We start from the raw sequence: 16,359 nt of genomic DNA on the forward strand, positions 1-16,359 counted from the left end.
CGGGCGGGACTCTGCCTCCGGACAACGCCGGGCGCGGGAGGAGGCACCGAGCAGGCCACCGGCCGCGGCGGGCTCCACCTCCCACAGCCTCTCAACGCGGGCGCCCCGACGGCGATCCGCCCCCCCTCCCCAGCGCCGCACCACACGCACCTGCCTCCCGGGGCTTCTCCCAAAACCTTGCGGGCCCCTGAACCGCGGCCTGCCGGGACGCTCCGCTCGCTCTCAGCACCTCTGGGGGCGCGCACACCGCGGACACCGGCCCCTCCCTGTCCACCGGTACCGGCCACGCCGCCGCGCACGCGCACGGCGCCGGTTGTTAAAAACTCACTGCGCCATCGCCGCCGGAAAACCCCTCCCCAGGGAGGGGAGCGGCAGCCGCCGCCGGTAACGACGGGTCGCGCTGGTGGCTGTAGGTCGGCTGCCGTCCCGCGGGGACGCGAAAGCTCTCGTCGCCTCGTCCCGTCCCTGCCCCTGCCCCGCGACCCAGGCGCGCCCGCGGCCGGGGCCGCCGCCGCCATTTCCAGAAAGTTCCAGCGGCCGCCGCCAAGGCGAGAGCGCGGCCGCCCCGGCGCGTGCGCACGATGCCCGCCCGTCGCCACCCTCTTCCCTCCCGCCCCTGGGCACCCTGCGAGCCCGTTATTCCCCCAAGGTGGGGACGGGAACGGGCGGCGAGGGGCCCAGCGGGGCGTCCGTGCCCGTCTCCCCCAGGACGGAGAACGGAGCGGTGCAGTGGCCCTGCCCCCCCCCCCCCGACCGCCGTTCCTTCGCCAACCGCCGCCCGAGCGCTGTAACGTTCGCGGCAGCGCCCGCCCGCCCCTGTGTGGGGGCCACGTGGGCGGGGCGCGGCCAATGGGAGGCCGGCGGAGCGCTACTCCAGCGGCTGCTGTTGGGGAAGGGGGGGGGGGAAGCGGCAACGGCAGCGCGGGGTGAGGGAGGGCGGCGGCGGAGAAGGAGGAGGCGGAGGACGGGGGGGTGTTTTCAAACCCGACAGCCACAGCGGCCGGAGCCGGGGCTGAGCCCGAGCCCCTGCGCACCGCTGGTGGCGGCGGGCGGCACCGGCTCCCCTGTCGGATCCCTACGGAGAGAGGGTAGGACGCGTCCCGCCGCTGGCTCCCGGGAGAAGGTAAGGACCGGAGCGCACCTCCCCACCCCTTCCCGGTGCGCGGCGGGGGACCCCCGGTCCCGCCCGCGGGGTGCCACCCCCCTGTCTCTGAACGGCGGGGCGCCCGGCGAGCCCTCACCCGCTGCCCGCCTTGGGGTGGGGGGGTGTAACCGCTGCCCTGCCCTCCCCGGCGGCGGGCACTGCGCCTCCCCCGCCCAGCCCGGCGGGGCGGCGGGCCTGTCCCCGCGTTGCCCTGCCCGGGGGGATAGGCACGGCGGCGGCGGGCAGCGGCTGTCCCCTCTCAGCCTGTCAGCGCCGCGGCGGGAGCCATGGCCGCCGCTGTCACCGTCTGACGGCCGCGCCTCTCGCACGCCGAGCCCAGCCCCTGTCCCGCCGTCCGGAGCGGGGCCCGCTTGCGGCCGGGGGGCGACGGGTGCTGGGGCGGCGGTTGCCAGGGGAGGCAGGGCCGGGGCTGTGGGGAGGGAAGCGGCGGCGGGGCGGCCGGGGCGCGGGTGCCGAGCGTGGCATGGCGGTGTACACACATACACACACACACACACACACACCCGCCACCGCCCCGCCTCCGCGTCGGGAATTTCGGTAGCTCTTCGCAGCCTCGGGAGTTGCTCCGCCGATTTGGGCTGTGCCGCCCCGCCGGGGCAGCCTGTCCTCCTCCCTCGTCACATAGAGACCCGGGGCGAGCGGGTGCGGCGTTTGTGGCGCCTTCCGTGACACGCTCGAGGGGGTGGCCCGGTGGTTTTGCAGGAGAATACGTTCAGGCGCCTGTGGTGTGCCGGTACCAGGCAGCCGCCGCTGAGGTGGGGCACGGTAACTCGCACAGCACAGGTGACACCAGGCAACAAAGGAAGGACGAGAAATGAGAAAATGCCAGGCTCAGTTGCACAGTTCGTTCTAGTTCTAGCCTGACTCTCTACGTAGCATTGCTAATACTGTCTCTTTTCTTTTCTTTCTTTTTTTTATTTTTTTTAAGGACTGGGTAGCTAATAAGAAAGGAAAGGATTTTTTTATTATTATTATTTAAACTCCCAGATAAAATAAGTAGTTCAGTGCTGTCAGCTAGTGTTGCTGTGTTCTGTGCCTTTCTTCTGCGGGCCATGTGATGCAGAGGAAAATCTGAATTTTATACCTCTGAATTACTAGGTAGTTTATGGGATAAACCAGTGCTTTAATGACGACAAGTGAGTAAGTTGTGATGCTTGTAGGAACAAAAAGCTATCAGACAGATGTGGAACAGTCCAAATGTACTTATGTTCCAGGAAAGAAATGTTTAATCTTGGAACGCTAGGAAAGGGTGAGATCATCACGTCTATAAGAAATCACTAACTTTTACACAAAATAATTCAGTGTTATTGACATGCCATGATTTGGAGGTGGGGTTTGCATCTAGTTTTGAAGCAGCAAGGGTTTGGGTGTTTTTCAGTATGCAAGTTGGTGGCAGCTTGGTTGTTCTCACATCTTAGTTACTCTAGGTCCTCACATCTAGGTTACTCTAGTGACATGGTGAGCTACCCACAGGTGCTGTGCAGCTGCAAAGAACTAAGTGTCCTGTGCTTTCCTTCTACTGTAATCTTCTGCTGTAGTTCAGTGGGTAAGAGTCCACAGAGTACCAGATCTTCAGAATGATGTGAGACATCAGGGCATTTCACCTGTTCTTGTTGTTTGAGGCTTGTGCAGATGTTGGGTGTCCCTTGCTTTTCTTAATTCTTTAGGTGGAAACCCAGACTCTCAGCTAACCTTATGACTCCATGAGCTGGGGACCTTAATCTCACCCTTGTATGAATTCAGTAGGTTTCTGTGCAAGCTTGAGAAATGAACTGTTCAAATAAAATTGCAGGTATAGCAGAATACTTCCTTGGGAAGGTAATAGTAAATCCACTGACTGTCTCTCTCTTTTTTTATTTTTTTTCCCCTCTTTAATACTTCTGCTTTCCTGTATGTGTCCTGTAAGCTAAAATGTTAAGGAGTGCCAATGTTTTTCTCGGCACCCGGGGGACTATGGTGGCATTCTTGTGGTGATGTCAGTTTTTTGGTGTACGGTATGTGAGTCCCTTTTCTGATTTCCTGGCTTTTCTGTAGTAATTACTGAGTGCAGTCAGTTGATGAGAGAGCCTCTGGTTCTTTCGCAAAGATGACAGCTCAATATTTCAGATATAAGGATTTCTGCCTTTCCATTACCATCTCTTTGTGTGTTCTTCTCCCACCCAGAGGTTTATTCAAAATTATTTGTGAACTCTGAATACTACAGGCAGCAAAGCTTAGGACAGATGTTGTGTAAGAAAGCAAGCTCTGTGCAACAAACCTAAGTTCATTTACAGTTTCTTCCAGCAGGCTTGCATAATAGGTAACTTTATTGAGGAATAGGCCTTTTAATAAGCGGGCTGAATGAGTGCTTGTATGAAGCTTCTGTTTGTTTAGCATTAGTCGTAGGGGGTGCTATCTTACCACTTACCTTAGGTTTAAAAGCATGAACTGAAAATTGAATACCTTGGTTTGTTAAGTCCTCTGTTTGTTAAATTAAAGTCATCAATCATAGCCTCAAGCAGCAGCTTCTCTGCACCATGTGGTGTCTGTTTAAATTGCTACAAAACCCATAAACTGTTGCAGCTTTAAGTTAACTAGGTGGAAGAGTCCTGGATATCCTCTTAGGGAAAATATTGGCACCTAGAAATGGCTGAGCTAGAACTTCTTCCTCAATGCTGGGCATACAGATATATGAAAACAAATTCTATTTGTTGAACTGATTTACCATGTTTAGATGGTCTTAGGCTGATGAAATTGTCTGAAAGACTAGCGCAGTTGTTCTCTTTAAAACTGGAAAAAAATATTGATCACAAAATATATAATGATTAACCTGCCACCACACTGTTAATATGCACACTCAGAACAACTTATTTTTGACAAATTCGATCTTATCTTGTGAAAAGGTGGGCTGGGCCATGAGTGTTTGGTGTTTCTTCTCTTCCATGTTCTATTGCAGATGGAGTAGTATAAATGTTGATTGGTCATTTAGTCTCCAGATCAGACTACATTTTTTTAACTAAATCATTAGACTCTACTTAGGCTCTAGCGACAGATGGTATGAAATAAATATTAGCACAAACTCTTATCTTGCATTTTGTGTTACAATACTGAATAGTTCTATTAACAGAATAACAGAATTCAGAGCCCTGTTAACATCTTTAAGGTTTTTTTCTTACCAGTTCATTATTATTCCAGAACCTAGGGAAGTCTTAAAAAGTTCCTCCATAAGCTTGTGGAGCCATACTTTGTATCTTACCTATGCCGTTGAGGATCTTTATTGCCACCTTGCGTAAATCTAAATATTCATTTAAAGAGAGACTTGAAGCCCTTGAGAGTATGACTTTGCTTTGGCTTATTTTGGGTTATCTCCCTGGATCCGACGAAGTGTCCTTATATCTGCTTTTATCTTTAGTAAGCAACAAATGAATAAACTGTCCTCAGTTTCACAGCTGCTGCTCAGAGTGTTCTAGGTAGTGATAACATCACAAGAGGATTGGTTTCACCCTGGTTTATGCTAAGAAAAGCCATTAGCAATGTTAGAGATACAATTATGATCTATATTAGAGACAAAGAGTAAAAGTGCAAGCTGATGAGGAAGACTTGAGATACTTTCTTTCCTGCCCCTGTCATGTGCTTTCTACTTGCCAGTAGCCTGGTGGAGACAAAGAGTATTGGAATGACTTTCTTGTTCTGAGGGCTGCATTCATGAGGCTGAAAAACCATCAGAGGTAGAAAGCACTTTTTTCCCCTCTTTGAGCCTCATAATGTGTTAAATGCAACAGAAACCAAATAACACTGTATTTCCAGGAGTATTGTTGTGGTAGAAATCTTAGAAAGTTCCAGTCCTTCATGGCAGCAGAAATAAGCTTACTTACATGAAGACATTTCCTATAGTTTCCCTTCTCTTACAAAGATTTTTGTGTTAGTCCTACTTAATAGGTGTCTGGCTTTTCAACCCTTTCAAGCTCTGATAGACAGATAGATAGCTTCCTTAGCTGCTTCATGGAAATATCTTCCTCTTGTTTATGTTCACTTCAAGATTGTGTACAACAAAGAACACTAACTGAGAGAAATCAGCTTTCTGTGGTGCTCCACACTGTTCAGCAACCTACTAATCTGAGTTCTTACCACTAGTTTACTGATAAAGGGAAAACTGAAAGATGATTTAGTGATATTCTCTTTCTAGAGTGAGCAATGCTAATCCATTTGTCTTCTGACTTCAGGAAGGGACAGGTGACTTGACAACTTGTATTACCTTTTTAAATAAATAAAAAATATTGTCTTTTGTCTTGAAAATAACTGGTTCTTTGCTTCCAGTCCCTTCAGTTCTTCAGATGACGTAGTAAAACATTAATGAAGGTTAATTGCACTATTTACTGTAGTTTTACAGCTCTAAATAGTTATACTTGTATGCAAACAGTATTGGGTTATTCTCTCTCCTCTGTTTCTAGAGGAGATGTTACCTCCTCTGGAGGTAACATATGTTACCTCACTATCTCTTTTCCCCCAAAGAAAAATTATTTCCATAAAGGAACTGGCATATGATTTTGTTCTGTTACTTTTGTGATATGTGGCGATGGCCAAGAGGTGGCAATAAAGACCGCTGAATATTTTGCATGTCTTCACAATTTAGCCAGGACAAAATCCTGTTATCCAGTTGGGGACCTGTAAGTAAGCCTAGTCAGAGTCAGAACCTTGCTTTTTTTTCCCTGCGTCTACTGTTTTAGGTCTTACTTGTGAACAGTAGCGCTGAAGCACGTTGTTTTACTTGTGGTGAATCGTGCTGAAGTTGAAGGACTGTGAGTAGGTGTTGGCAGTTCATCTGCTTTTAGCCTGTGAAGGGCTTTTGCATGTTTCTAGGTTATGTTCCTTCTGTCAGTGCTATAGATAAGTTGTGGGTTTTCTTGGTGTTAGGTTGGCAAATTATCATTAACTATGAGGATTTAAATATAAATTGCTGAGTTTCTAGTAATAATGTACAGAGTAGTTTTGAAATCTCTTGTCTTGGAGATCTTTAGAAGGTTTCCAGAGGGGATGTAGATTCCTGTAGAAGGAATTTAAACTTAATTGGCAATAGGCTTGCTTATCTGAAGCTTGTCAAAGTACTGATAGAAAAGCTTTTAAGTTTTTCTTTGGTAGGCACTGTGGTAATGGAATAGTCTTTCTTAGTTGACAAAGATCAACTTAGTTACATCTTTAAGGAATAACCAGTAGATCAAAACTGAAGCTTACAACTCCACTTCTCCGTTTAGCTTAATGGGAGTATCATATTATGCTAAACATCTGTGCAGGTGCTTCCTTTGAACCCATAGCTCATCCTAAAAAAGACTCAAGAGGAAGCACCTGTGAACATACAAGTTTTTTATACTTGTAGATTAGAAGGGAAGAGTAATGGATTTTGCAATAAGTTTCTTTGGCTCCTGAGAACCAGAGTTCTTGGGCAAGCATGGCTCTTTGATTCTATAAAGAGGAATCCTATTGTGGGAAAGAAAAGAATCTCCTTTATTATGAGAGACTATCCAGAATAAAGGGGGATCCCATCAGGCATTCTGGAAACTTATGTATGTCTGATTCTTAAGCGTAAAGAGGTGAGGTTGTTTTTTCCATGTAAATGTCTATTTCAACAGCTAGGTATGTCCCTCAGCAGGGATGTTGTTTGTATTCTACACAGCTGTCTTAATGATATGATTTAACTTCAGTATGACATCAGTACTCACAAGCTACATGGGTTCGTCTAGCCACCTGTGTAAGTCTTTGTTGGAATAAATGCTGTCCTGACTACATGGCATAAGTTGCTGGAGAATAGAGAAGACTTAAACCTTTTCATATGCTGAATGTATCAGCAGGAGGAGAGAACTGCCAGTAGGCATACTGCTGCTGAGGTAAAGAACATCTACATTTTTAATTCATGTTACAGAATTATAGACTAGTTGAGGTTAGAAGGCACCTCTGGAGGTCATCTAGTCCACCCTTCTGCTCAGAGCAGGGTCAGCTAGAGCAGATTGCTTATAGGCATGACTGGCTGAACCTGGAAGTCACCCCAGTAATGGGAGTAAAATGTTACGAAGATCTAATTCTGGTTAGTCCATTGGGATTCCATGCCGAATCTGTTGCTGAAGGCTTGATAAATTGTAAAACTGTCAACCTTTTTTTTTTTCTTTCAAATGTGGAATAGAAATGTTTTTCAGCTGTTATAGGTGATGTGTTTTTCCTGACTAATTTAATTTTTAATAGTCAAAGCATGCATTCTTCTTGTACTGCCTGTGTGTGGTAGTCTTGTAAAGCTGTGGTACATTCTACTAAGTTTTGCTATACAGATTCTTAATGAAGTTTTTCTGGTTTGTTTGTTTCGTTGTTTTTTTTTTTTTTAAATTTAAATGACTCATTAACTGGTTACATAAATAAGACTTCTTTGCACTTCATCTCACTTATTAAAAATGCAGTTTCTTATATTTCTTTTAAGAAAGAAAAGACAAATACATGAATGTCTCTTCTACGTTGTTTGTACCGGAACTTAGGTGAAGAAAGTCTCTTCCAGTGCCTGCAACCCAGACTGAGCTTATGAGTGAGAAACTGAAAGTGAAATGATTTTATTTTGTACTGCCGAAGGAGAAATATGAAAAGTAGCTAAAGCATAAATATTAATAAGAACATTTATTCAGAAATTATCATTTTAATATTGATAACATCTGAAAAGAAACATGGTATTTTTGATCTTGAGAAATTTCTTTCAAGGAGAAAAACAATTATTTCATCATTCTGTTTGTTTCTTTCCAGTGCTTCCTCGCAGAACAGCCAGCCATATGTAAAAACAATAGTGCTGGTATCTTCCATGAAAAGACAAAAGCTTAATCTTTTCTAGATTAGTAAGAGAGTAGAGAAATGCACTTGAGAATAAGAAAATACTGACAAACATCCTTCAGATTCCTCTTGAATTCTGACACTAGTTGCAGTTCCTTACTGGTCCACATGGAGGAATGCTCCAGAAATGGTATATGTGGCTCAGAAGGAATGATGCCCCTTGTCACTATGGGAGCCATTCCTGCCCAACTGAAATGGGAGCCAATGTCTGACTTCTGGAAGGCAGATTTATCACCATTTTGGGGAGAGAGAATGCTTTTTTTTTTTTCTGTTTGTGGTTAATGCCAGGAGTTAACCCTATCCTTAAACATTTCTTACATCTTGTCCCTCCCAATTTGGGGCAGGGGCTATGCATAAAAAGGTGCTTTAACAGAAGTCTCTTAGAATCAGGGAGGACTTTCCACTTTTAAAGAATTCTAACCATTTTTAATAATTCTAACCATTCTCTGATAAAAATGTCATGTGGTTGATGTTATGCAAGTTCCACAAACTTTCATCTTTGGTATTCTAAGCTGTTTCATTTAAAATTTGTTTTGTCATAAAATATTAATTTAAATGCTTTGAATGCAACACTTTTGTTGGGTATTAAGAGGAAATTATATGAGAAAATAGAGAGAGAGTTGTGATGGAATGATCTGCCTCTTTTTTTTTTTTAACAGCAAGATAGTACTGGCTTATTGATGAAGATTCTGCCATTCTTGAACAATCTGGCATGCCATTATGATATCAAATGTCCTACTGTTTTATGCTTTTCTAGTAAAACTAGCATTTTCCCAATGCTGACATGAGAATTGTTAATTACTTAAGAGTATGGTTTTGCAAGTTTATTTGTAACACATGTATCCAGTCCACAGGCTTCACTATTAAGCAAGCCCACAGCCCTTCAAATGCTTCTCTGAAATAGTGGATAATTCTGTAATTTTAAGTTGTTAGGACTTCTGCAAGTTTATCCTGAATATAAATATCTGTACGATTGAGGTGTAGAACTACAAAGTACCTATTGTAAAGACAGTCCCTTGACCCTGTGTATTTCTTTTACTAAACAACTAACATTTAGGATTTCAGACTTGAGAAGCTATTTCTGTTAAAAAATAAAAGTGAATAAATCATAGTATTTGATCTTACTTTTTTTTTATTTCTTCAAGTACCTTCTTATTCAGTGCTTCCCTGTATCAGCTGTCTGTTTATATCAAATCATCTTTGGGGATCCCTGTTGCAAAGCACCATCTTCCCCCCTTGCCTGTTTTCTGCCTGTCAGTTTAGGCCAGGTTTGTCAGCATTGTTTTTCACCTGAAATGACATTATGTAAATAAATTAATCCCCAAAGCCTTTTTCTTTTTTTGTTTTGAAGTGAGGAAGGAGGAAGGAGTTCATTATCCTAGGAGTCAACTGGGAAAGAATTAATCTCCTCCCTACTTCTTTTGTTTCACACCTTTTCTCAGCACCTCACAGGGTCTTTGGCAGCAGTCTCTTGGTGTCGTCTTTTGGATGGGGCTTCATGCAGATGGGTTAAGCAGGGTTTGGGTTCATAGATCTAACTGATTCTTTCAGAGTGTCCTGTCCTTTGAAAATGACACCTTTTTGGATACTTTCACTTTAATATTTAGTATACTTCTGTGAGGTGTTAAAGTAGAAGTAGAGCTTAGCACACTCATTTTCTTTAGTTCTTCCATGTTCAGCCATCTATGTGGAAGTCATTTATAGATAGCTGGGATCCTTTTGTTTCTTTTCCTCTGTCATATTCTGTTAATAATTTTTAGCTCTTATATGCCAACCAAGACTAGATAGTTTGGCATAGCATCTGCAAGGGTATTTTGTCAAAATGTTAGGTTTTATGGTTTTTCAGTGCCTTGGGAAGACAAAAACAGTAATTAATTCCATATGAGTTCAGAAGTCTGATATCAATAAGCTGCTTTTATTTTATCATAATCTTGATGTGCGGAGTGACGTTTGCAGTGGGAAGATCTCAGAGTCGATTTGAGGCTGGAAACTTTAGAGAAAGTAAAGGAAGGAAATGGGATTGTGTTGCAAAAGTAAAGCAAGTGCTTGTCTGTATTTGCACGCCTTCTTGCTGTATATTACAATGTCGCTAGCCTTTATGACCTGCTTTGTCAGAAATGCTGTCTGGCGTATATTGAGGTAGCACTGCTCACTTACCCTTCTGCAGATAGAAGAATGGGATCACAAGTTGATCATTTTTGGTTGGGACTCCACTTTAAATAATGAATTGGATGAATCTCTGTGGATAAATTGCAACTGTGCAGTCCAAGATGTTGCTCCAAGAGAAGTCCTGTTGCAGAAATTGAGATCAGTTCTCTAACTTATGAGGAGGTTGCAGGAAGAGAAAAGAGGGTCCCACGTTGAAGAAAGTTGTATACTGACCCTGAAAATTACCGATTTTCAGTCTGTTTTGGAATTCGTGTAAGATACAGGCTTTTTATGAGCATTTGCCGAGTGTTTTCCTCACTTGTGGATAACTGCTTTGAGACTGTTTTACCCTTTTCCTTCTACAGTGGTAGGGAAGAGCAGTTGATTGTAGAAGCTGAAACTGAAGTCACTAGTAGCTATGGTCTCGCCAAGTATAAAGTACTATCTAATATGAAATCATCTGAAAAATAAAGCCTGTAACGTATTATGGGTATGGCAAATTGGTGAAACCCTTGACCTCATTATTTCTGTGAATTTAAGTCAGCATCTGTAAAATGAAGAGAATAATGAATTCTTATCTTCTAGCAATATTGTGAAAATAAATTAGTATCTGTGAAAGGAGGGTGAGCCTAAGCCTTCTTATTCCCAGTTTTGATTTATGGAGAGTAAGTTCTGTGGTGTTGTCCAGGATGATAGGTCCTCCTTTTTATTTAGGATGTTTTTTAAAATGAAAGAAAGTGATGTAGACATTTCATCTCTAAGAAGGCGGAAATCAAGGCAAGCTGAAATGGCAGGGAAATGTGGTCTGAGTGACAAATAGATTATCTTTCTTTGGAAGCAAGTGAAGCCACTTGCTGCCTGTGTTTCTGGTCAGTGGTTCCTCAGAATTTCACCAGGTTGTGAAAAACTTTCACACAGCAACAGAAGCAAGTTTCTTCAATTGTTGTGAGAATTTGCCTTTGCCAGTAGTAAGAATGATCACAGAGAGATGAAGTCCACTTTTTGTCTTGAGTGCTAGTTAAACATTTCAGCGGGAGCATTAAGGGCTAAACTGGCTTAAAAGGAGTGTTCAGCCAATGAAGGTGTTCCTTGATCATGTCCAAGGAAGTATAAATAAATTCAGAGTTGTAAGATACCCTAAAAATCTCATCTGTTTTGTCTTGTTTTGTTTTCACTTTCAGAAGCAAATCAGTGCTAGTGTATTAATTTCATTCTGACAGGTAGATCTTGGAGTTTTAGTTAAAAGCGTGTGAGGCAAGTTATGTCCAGCGCTAGTCCAATAGGAGTTTCAGTCCTTACTTGGTTGACATCTATTGTAAGTTACAAGAAAACATTACAGTAAAAAGTGCAGGTATATTTCTAATGATGAGCTGTGACATGAAGGAGGAGCAATCTCTTGCTCAGCTACAGCTGTTATTGAAACATGGTCTATCTGTAATTTGTAAACCAGTAATACCTTTAAAATTCAAGTCAATCCATGCAACAAATCTCAAAGGCATATTGAGGTGTGGTATTTTGAATCAGTGAATCAGATTTTGTAAGTTAAATTTTGGGCCGAAGTGTTTTTTTTCCTTATTCCACAGTGTGCTGCTTGTAAAACTGCTGCATGATTTATAGGCGTCTACAGTTAGTCGCGAGTAGTAAGGTTTGTATTTTCCGTGGTTTCTTTTACCATTTTTTTCCTGCTCTAGTAACAAACTCAACCTGGTCTATGTAAGGTACAAGAACAGCCAAAAATGTCTGACTGACTAGATAACTGAGGGTCTTAGATGACCTCCAGATGTCCCTTAACCTCAACTATTCTTTAATTCTACAAACAATGAAGTTCTTGGGTTCTTTGGAAAGCATGTGTTTAGTTTTAAAAAAAAAAAAAAAAAAGCACCTTACTAAAACTCAATCAGAAAACTCCAGATTCAGTCATGTTCTTTAATAGAGTGTATTTGTTAGAAAGAGGTTGACGAGTCTAGGTAGTACTATTAGCACAGAAAATAAATTGAAGAGTATTGTGAAATCTGGGGAACCTGACACTTGAAACCAAGCACAAGTAAACTCAAGCTCTTAAAATATGGCTTTGAAGGTGTTCTGGGTAGGAGCCCAAAGTCACATGTAGGCAAGTGCAACAAAACCCCTGCAAAGAATCTTGTTTGTTTCCTGCATAGGAAAGAGTTGTATGTCCTCTCATTTTTTGCTTTTCCTAGTAGAAATTCCTAGACTATGAGATACGTTCTTTATTTTGGTAGGAAGTAGTGGTGAGTTCCAGCTGAAGTATTGGAAAATCTTTCTTGCTGCCTGTGTCGGCTGTTTTTTAGGGACTTCATCCTAGCCCTGTGTAGTGTAGTCTGGAATGCAATGAGTAGGTACTTCAGAGTATATTAAAAGCTGTTCTGGAGATTATGAGTAGTCACTGCCCATTCCTATTTCACTATTCAAGGACACTTTTATAAAAATAGGGTTCAAATACTTAGTACAGAAAGATTTGTGTAATCCTTATATGTTTGGATCTCAATTATCTAAACGTTTCAAATTAAAATGTATAAATACTCTCTGAAAGGACAGCGAGTCTAGTATTCCATTCCATATATTAGCTAGGATCTGAGGGGGCTCCAAAATACACATATCCAACTTATCTCATGGCATGTTTCTGAAAGATGTGTTTATATTAGGCTGTTATTTTTTTTTCTTTGATTTTTAGTGTATCATCTAAAATCTGGTAGGGAGAATTGCTGCAGGGGAGAGGTAAGGCACTTTTTCTGGGGCTGTACAATAGGTATAGCAAAGAAAGGAGTAGAACTGATTTCAGCATTGTGTGTTCAAGCCACGAAGTCATCTCAAGTATTGTGCAAATCTTAAAGGAAAATTGTAATAAAAAAGAATTCCTCGCTTCTGGAGCAAAAGTGTTTTGTCATATTGTATCATCAAAAGCTGTAAAATCTGCCAAATTTATGACTCATGTCCATGCTGGGTACTGCATTTGCACTTAATACAACAGACTGTTGCCTTAGGCACCATTAGTTTGGGACTGTGTTGGAGCTTAGTTCTTTCATCGTAACTCTGACACTGGAATCTGCATAGCCTGAACTGTTGCAATCATGTGTGAAAAGAGCTTGTGAATATTTTCCAAATAAAAACATTCTTGTACCTTTCATCTGTAAAAGCCACTGCATGTATCATTCAGGCACTGTTCTCTCCAACATACTAAATTGGTGTACTACCTAAAGCCAGCAGCATTTAGTGATTTGTTTGCTGGTTACTGCTGGAGAGCTGAATTGGAAGTACAATGAGACGCCATGGATGCAGGGCAAAAAGTGCCTGGTAAAATGTTCCGTTCATTATATTTGATGGTATTTTAGTACGCACCACATACAGGAAGTGGTGACGGTAAAAATTTAGTCTTAAATAATATAACATATGCAAATAGCCTCATATTTCATCTTTTCATCTTACGCAAAATGTGTTTTCCTTTAAGCTTGTAAAGGACAAGCTTCTAGCCTGCAGCAGGAAGCAGGCTTGCGAGTAGGGATGTACTGCAGTGTATGTTTAGTCCATTATAGCTGCATATATCTTTTTGAAAAATGCTTTGCTATATAGATCTCATACCTACTCAACTTTGACTTTAGCATCCTGGGAGTTAAGTTGTTCAGTAATCCTACTTAGCGGTAACATGTATGCTCAACTCCAGCAGTACCCTTGGTTGCTAAATGATTGGGGGAAGTCTTTTTCTTGGATCCACGTGACACTGTGGATGCACTATTGCACAGGGCTCTGCACAAGAAACCTAAAGCTATTTTTGCTCAAACGAAGCCTTTAATAGCCCTTTCATTGTCTTCATTGTAAAGATCAAATGAACTGCTGTAATGATTATAAATAGCTGTGCTTATATAGTCCTCTGCAATGGAGAACTTGGTACAAAACCTAATATTTTTTGTGGCTACAATCACTCTGAAATATTGAAATTTCAGAACAGTGTTTTGTATAATGTTCTAATGAGATTTTTAAATGCATGCCCTGAGCAATGTCCTGTTCTTTACCATCATTTTGGTGTTCTCATGAGACATCAGCAGTGTTTAAGACTTCATTTCCACAAGTGTGCCTGTCCAAGGAGGTAATGGAAAACTCACTACAGTAGTAAGCTTGTCATTCATTCTGCATTAAAATTAAAAGGAGCTGGAACACTTGTCCTTTTACGGGGCCACAGGAATGGCAAGGCTAAAGAATTTTGGTTTGTGTTCCATGTTCTCAGGAAAAAATTCATGTGTGTTAATCGTGGAGCCTCCTGTGCTTTCCTCCCAAGCACAATCCCTTCTTACCTGTCCTCTCAAGTTTCCCTCTCTGTTTCTTCCTCATCACAGTCGCATTCACTCATTTAGCTATTCTGAAGCTTTACTCCTCACAGGCATACTTCTGTGTGGAAAATATCAAGTAAAAATCTAGATGTTCTTTTCATGCATGTGGTGTTTAAATTCCCAAGTAAGAAAAGCCCAGCTTTGTACTGCTGGACATTATGACCCTGCTGCTGTGTTGTATCTGAATGGTCTCTTTCCCCACAGTCCCAAATTCCTGGTCTTGTGCCTCTTAGCATGTCCCCAGCCTCTAACCAAATATGCCAAATAATCTCTCGTTCCGTCTTGAGCCCTTTCTTCTTACTGGACACTGTAGGTGAAAAGGTAGATGCTCATCTGATACCATGTGCATTGCAGTCTCACCAGGAGTTGTTTCATTATGTAGCAGTAGGTGAGTAACTTGCTGTAGAGAAGCACTGAGTTCTGTAAAAGCAAAAAAAAAACCTGGCAATGCTGCTACATCTCCCATCACAACATTTTGTGTAGCACTAGTAATGCTGGAGTTCGTTAACCTCTCTTTTGGAAAGAAATTGCTTCTCAAAGTTGTTTGCCGAAGCATGCTCTTACTGTGAAATAAAATGCTGAAGTCATTTTCACTTTCCTCATAAGAAGAAAAAAGAACCCAAAGAGTGTTAAACGTAGTTAAATGAACATGTTTTTGCTAACATCTTTTTGCTTAAACTCTGCTCCTTACAGTATTTAAAAAGCCCAGTTTTCTGTGGATTTTGGTCCTTTGTGCTATACCCATTCCCTTTCTTCCATTGCATTAACCTCAGCTGCTTTTGACACTCCCACCAGAATTCAGATAACATTTGGTGTGGCTAGGCAGGAGCTACCTACATACTTCTTAATTAGCCAGTATGTACATACGGGTTGGCCAGCTGGCCTTCTCTGAACAGAATATGTAACGTTGGCTTTTGCCTGCCTTTCCCTCACTTCAGCTGTTCTTAGAGGTCTCTCTCGTACCCATCAACCAGCTTTTTTTTTCTTTTTTCCTTTCCATAATAGAGTCTTAACAGCTTTGAGATCTAGATCATAGCAGTCATCTATAAATAAACTTGGAAGAGACAAAGTCTTGGGGGTGGGAGGGAGGAGACCGCTAAGAGGAAGTCTGTGTCAGTAGCTTAGTTTGAATAAGGAATACACCTTTAGAGTAACTATCCTTATCTCTCCTTGCTGTAGTTTGCTCTATGCGGTGGCCTCCGAGCTTGATTCCTCCAGTTTTCAGCTGAGAGATACGTTCAGGAATGTGCTGAACGTACTCCAGCCTTTAATGTGTGTTTAATGCATGGGACTGCACTAGAACTACTCCAGAACAAAGCTGCTAAATGTGACTAGTGTAAATTCTGAACTTTTGTTACCAGCTGTTCCACTCTACAGATCCGCTCTTGATAATTCTGTACTTCTTGCTAATGTAGATGTAGCCTTAGCTGTCATTTTCATAAGTTTAATTTTAGAAAAAACATTCTGAAGCACTCCTGTCAAATATTTATAGCAGAAATTTTGTACAGTCGATTCACTGTCTCCCAGTCTGGAATAAATCCCTATTGGAAGAGAGGGATAATTTTCTTCTTTTTTTTCTTTTTCCCCCCTCTGCAGATGAAATAGGATATGGGAAATATAGAAGAAAAGAGGTAGTTGAGAAGATTGCCTTATGCTAGATCCCCTGCTTTTTAAATGCAAACGCATCCTAGAGCTCAAGGATAAATGCAATATCTCGGAAATTAACCCAGCTACTACTAATATTCTCAGAGTTTCAGTCTTGTCATTGGTTTGCTGTAATAGCAGTCAGCTAAGCTGTGTACATACTAGCTAATTAAGAAGTATGTAGGTAGCTCCCATCATTTTTTTTTTTTTAATGAAATA

At 42.4% G+C, this 16,359-nt stretch overlaps 2 protein-coding genes across 10 annotated transcripts in view; one reads left to right on the forward strand and one right to left on the reverse strand.

The window, feature by feature from the left end:
• The window catches only part of LOC128904939 (uncharacterized PE-PGRS family protein PE_PGRS20-like), a 48,772-nt gene extending 47,737 nt beyond the window's left edge, over nucleotides 1-1,035 (reverse strand). For 2 of the 5 annotated variants that reach the window (XR_008464682.1, XM_054190020.1), the window contains exon 1: nucleotides 151-1,024. Coding sequence is in view for 1 of the 5 variants with exons in the window: in XM_054190020.1 (XP_054045995.1) it covers nucleotides 151-518 (368 nt within the window). In the remaining 4 variants the exon portion in view is untranslated. Of the gene's footprint in view, nucleotides 1-150 lie in introns of all 5 variants that reach the window. The other 3 variants (XR_008464686.1, XR_008464684.1, XR_008464683.1) reach the window with 3 other exon arrangements.
• Nucleotides 985-16,359, forward strand: part of ANKRD12 (ankyrin repeat domain 12) — a 67,446-nt gene continuing 52,071 nt past the window's right edge. For all 5 annotated transcript variants that reach the window (XR_008464681.1, XM_054190007.1, XM_054190009.1 and 2 more), the window contains exon 1: nucleotides 985-1,123. The gene's annotated coding sequence lies outside the window, so the exon portion shown is untranslated. The remainder of the gene's footprint in view (nucleotides 1,124-16,359) is intronic.

The sequence above is a fragment of the Rissa tridactyla genome, chromosome 2, assembly GCF_028500815.1.
Source record: "Rissa tridactyla isolate bRisTri1 chromosome 2, bRisTri1.patW.cur.20221130, whole genome shotgun sequence".
Classification (NCBI taxonomy): Eukaryota; Metazoa; Chordata; class Aves; order Charadriiformes; family Laridae; genus Rissa; species Rissa tridactyla.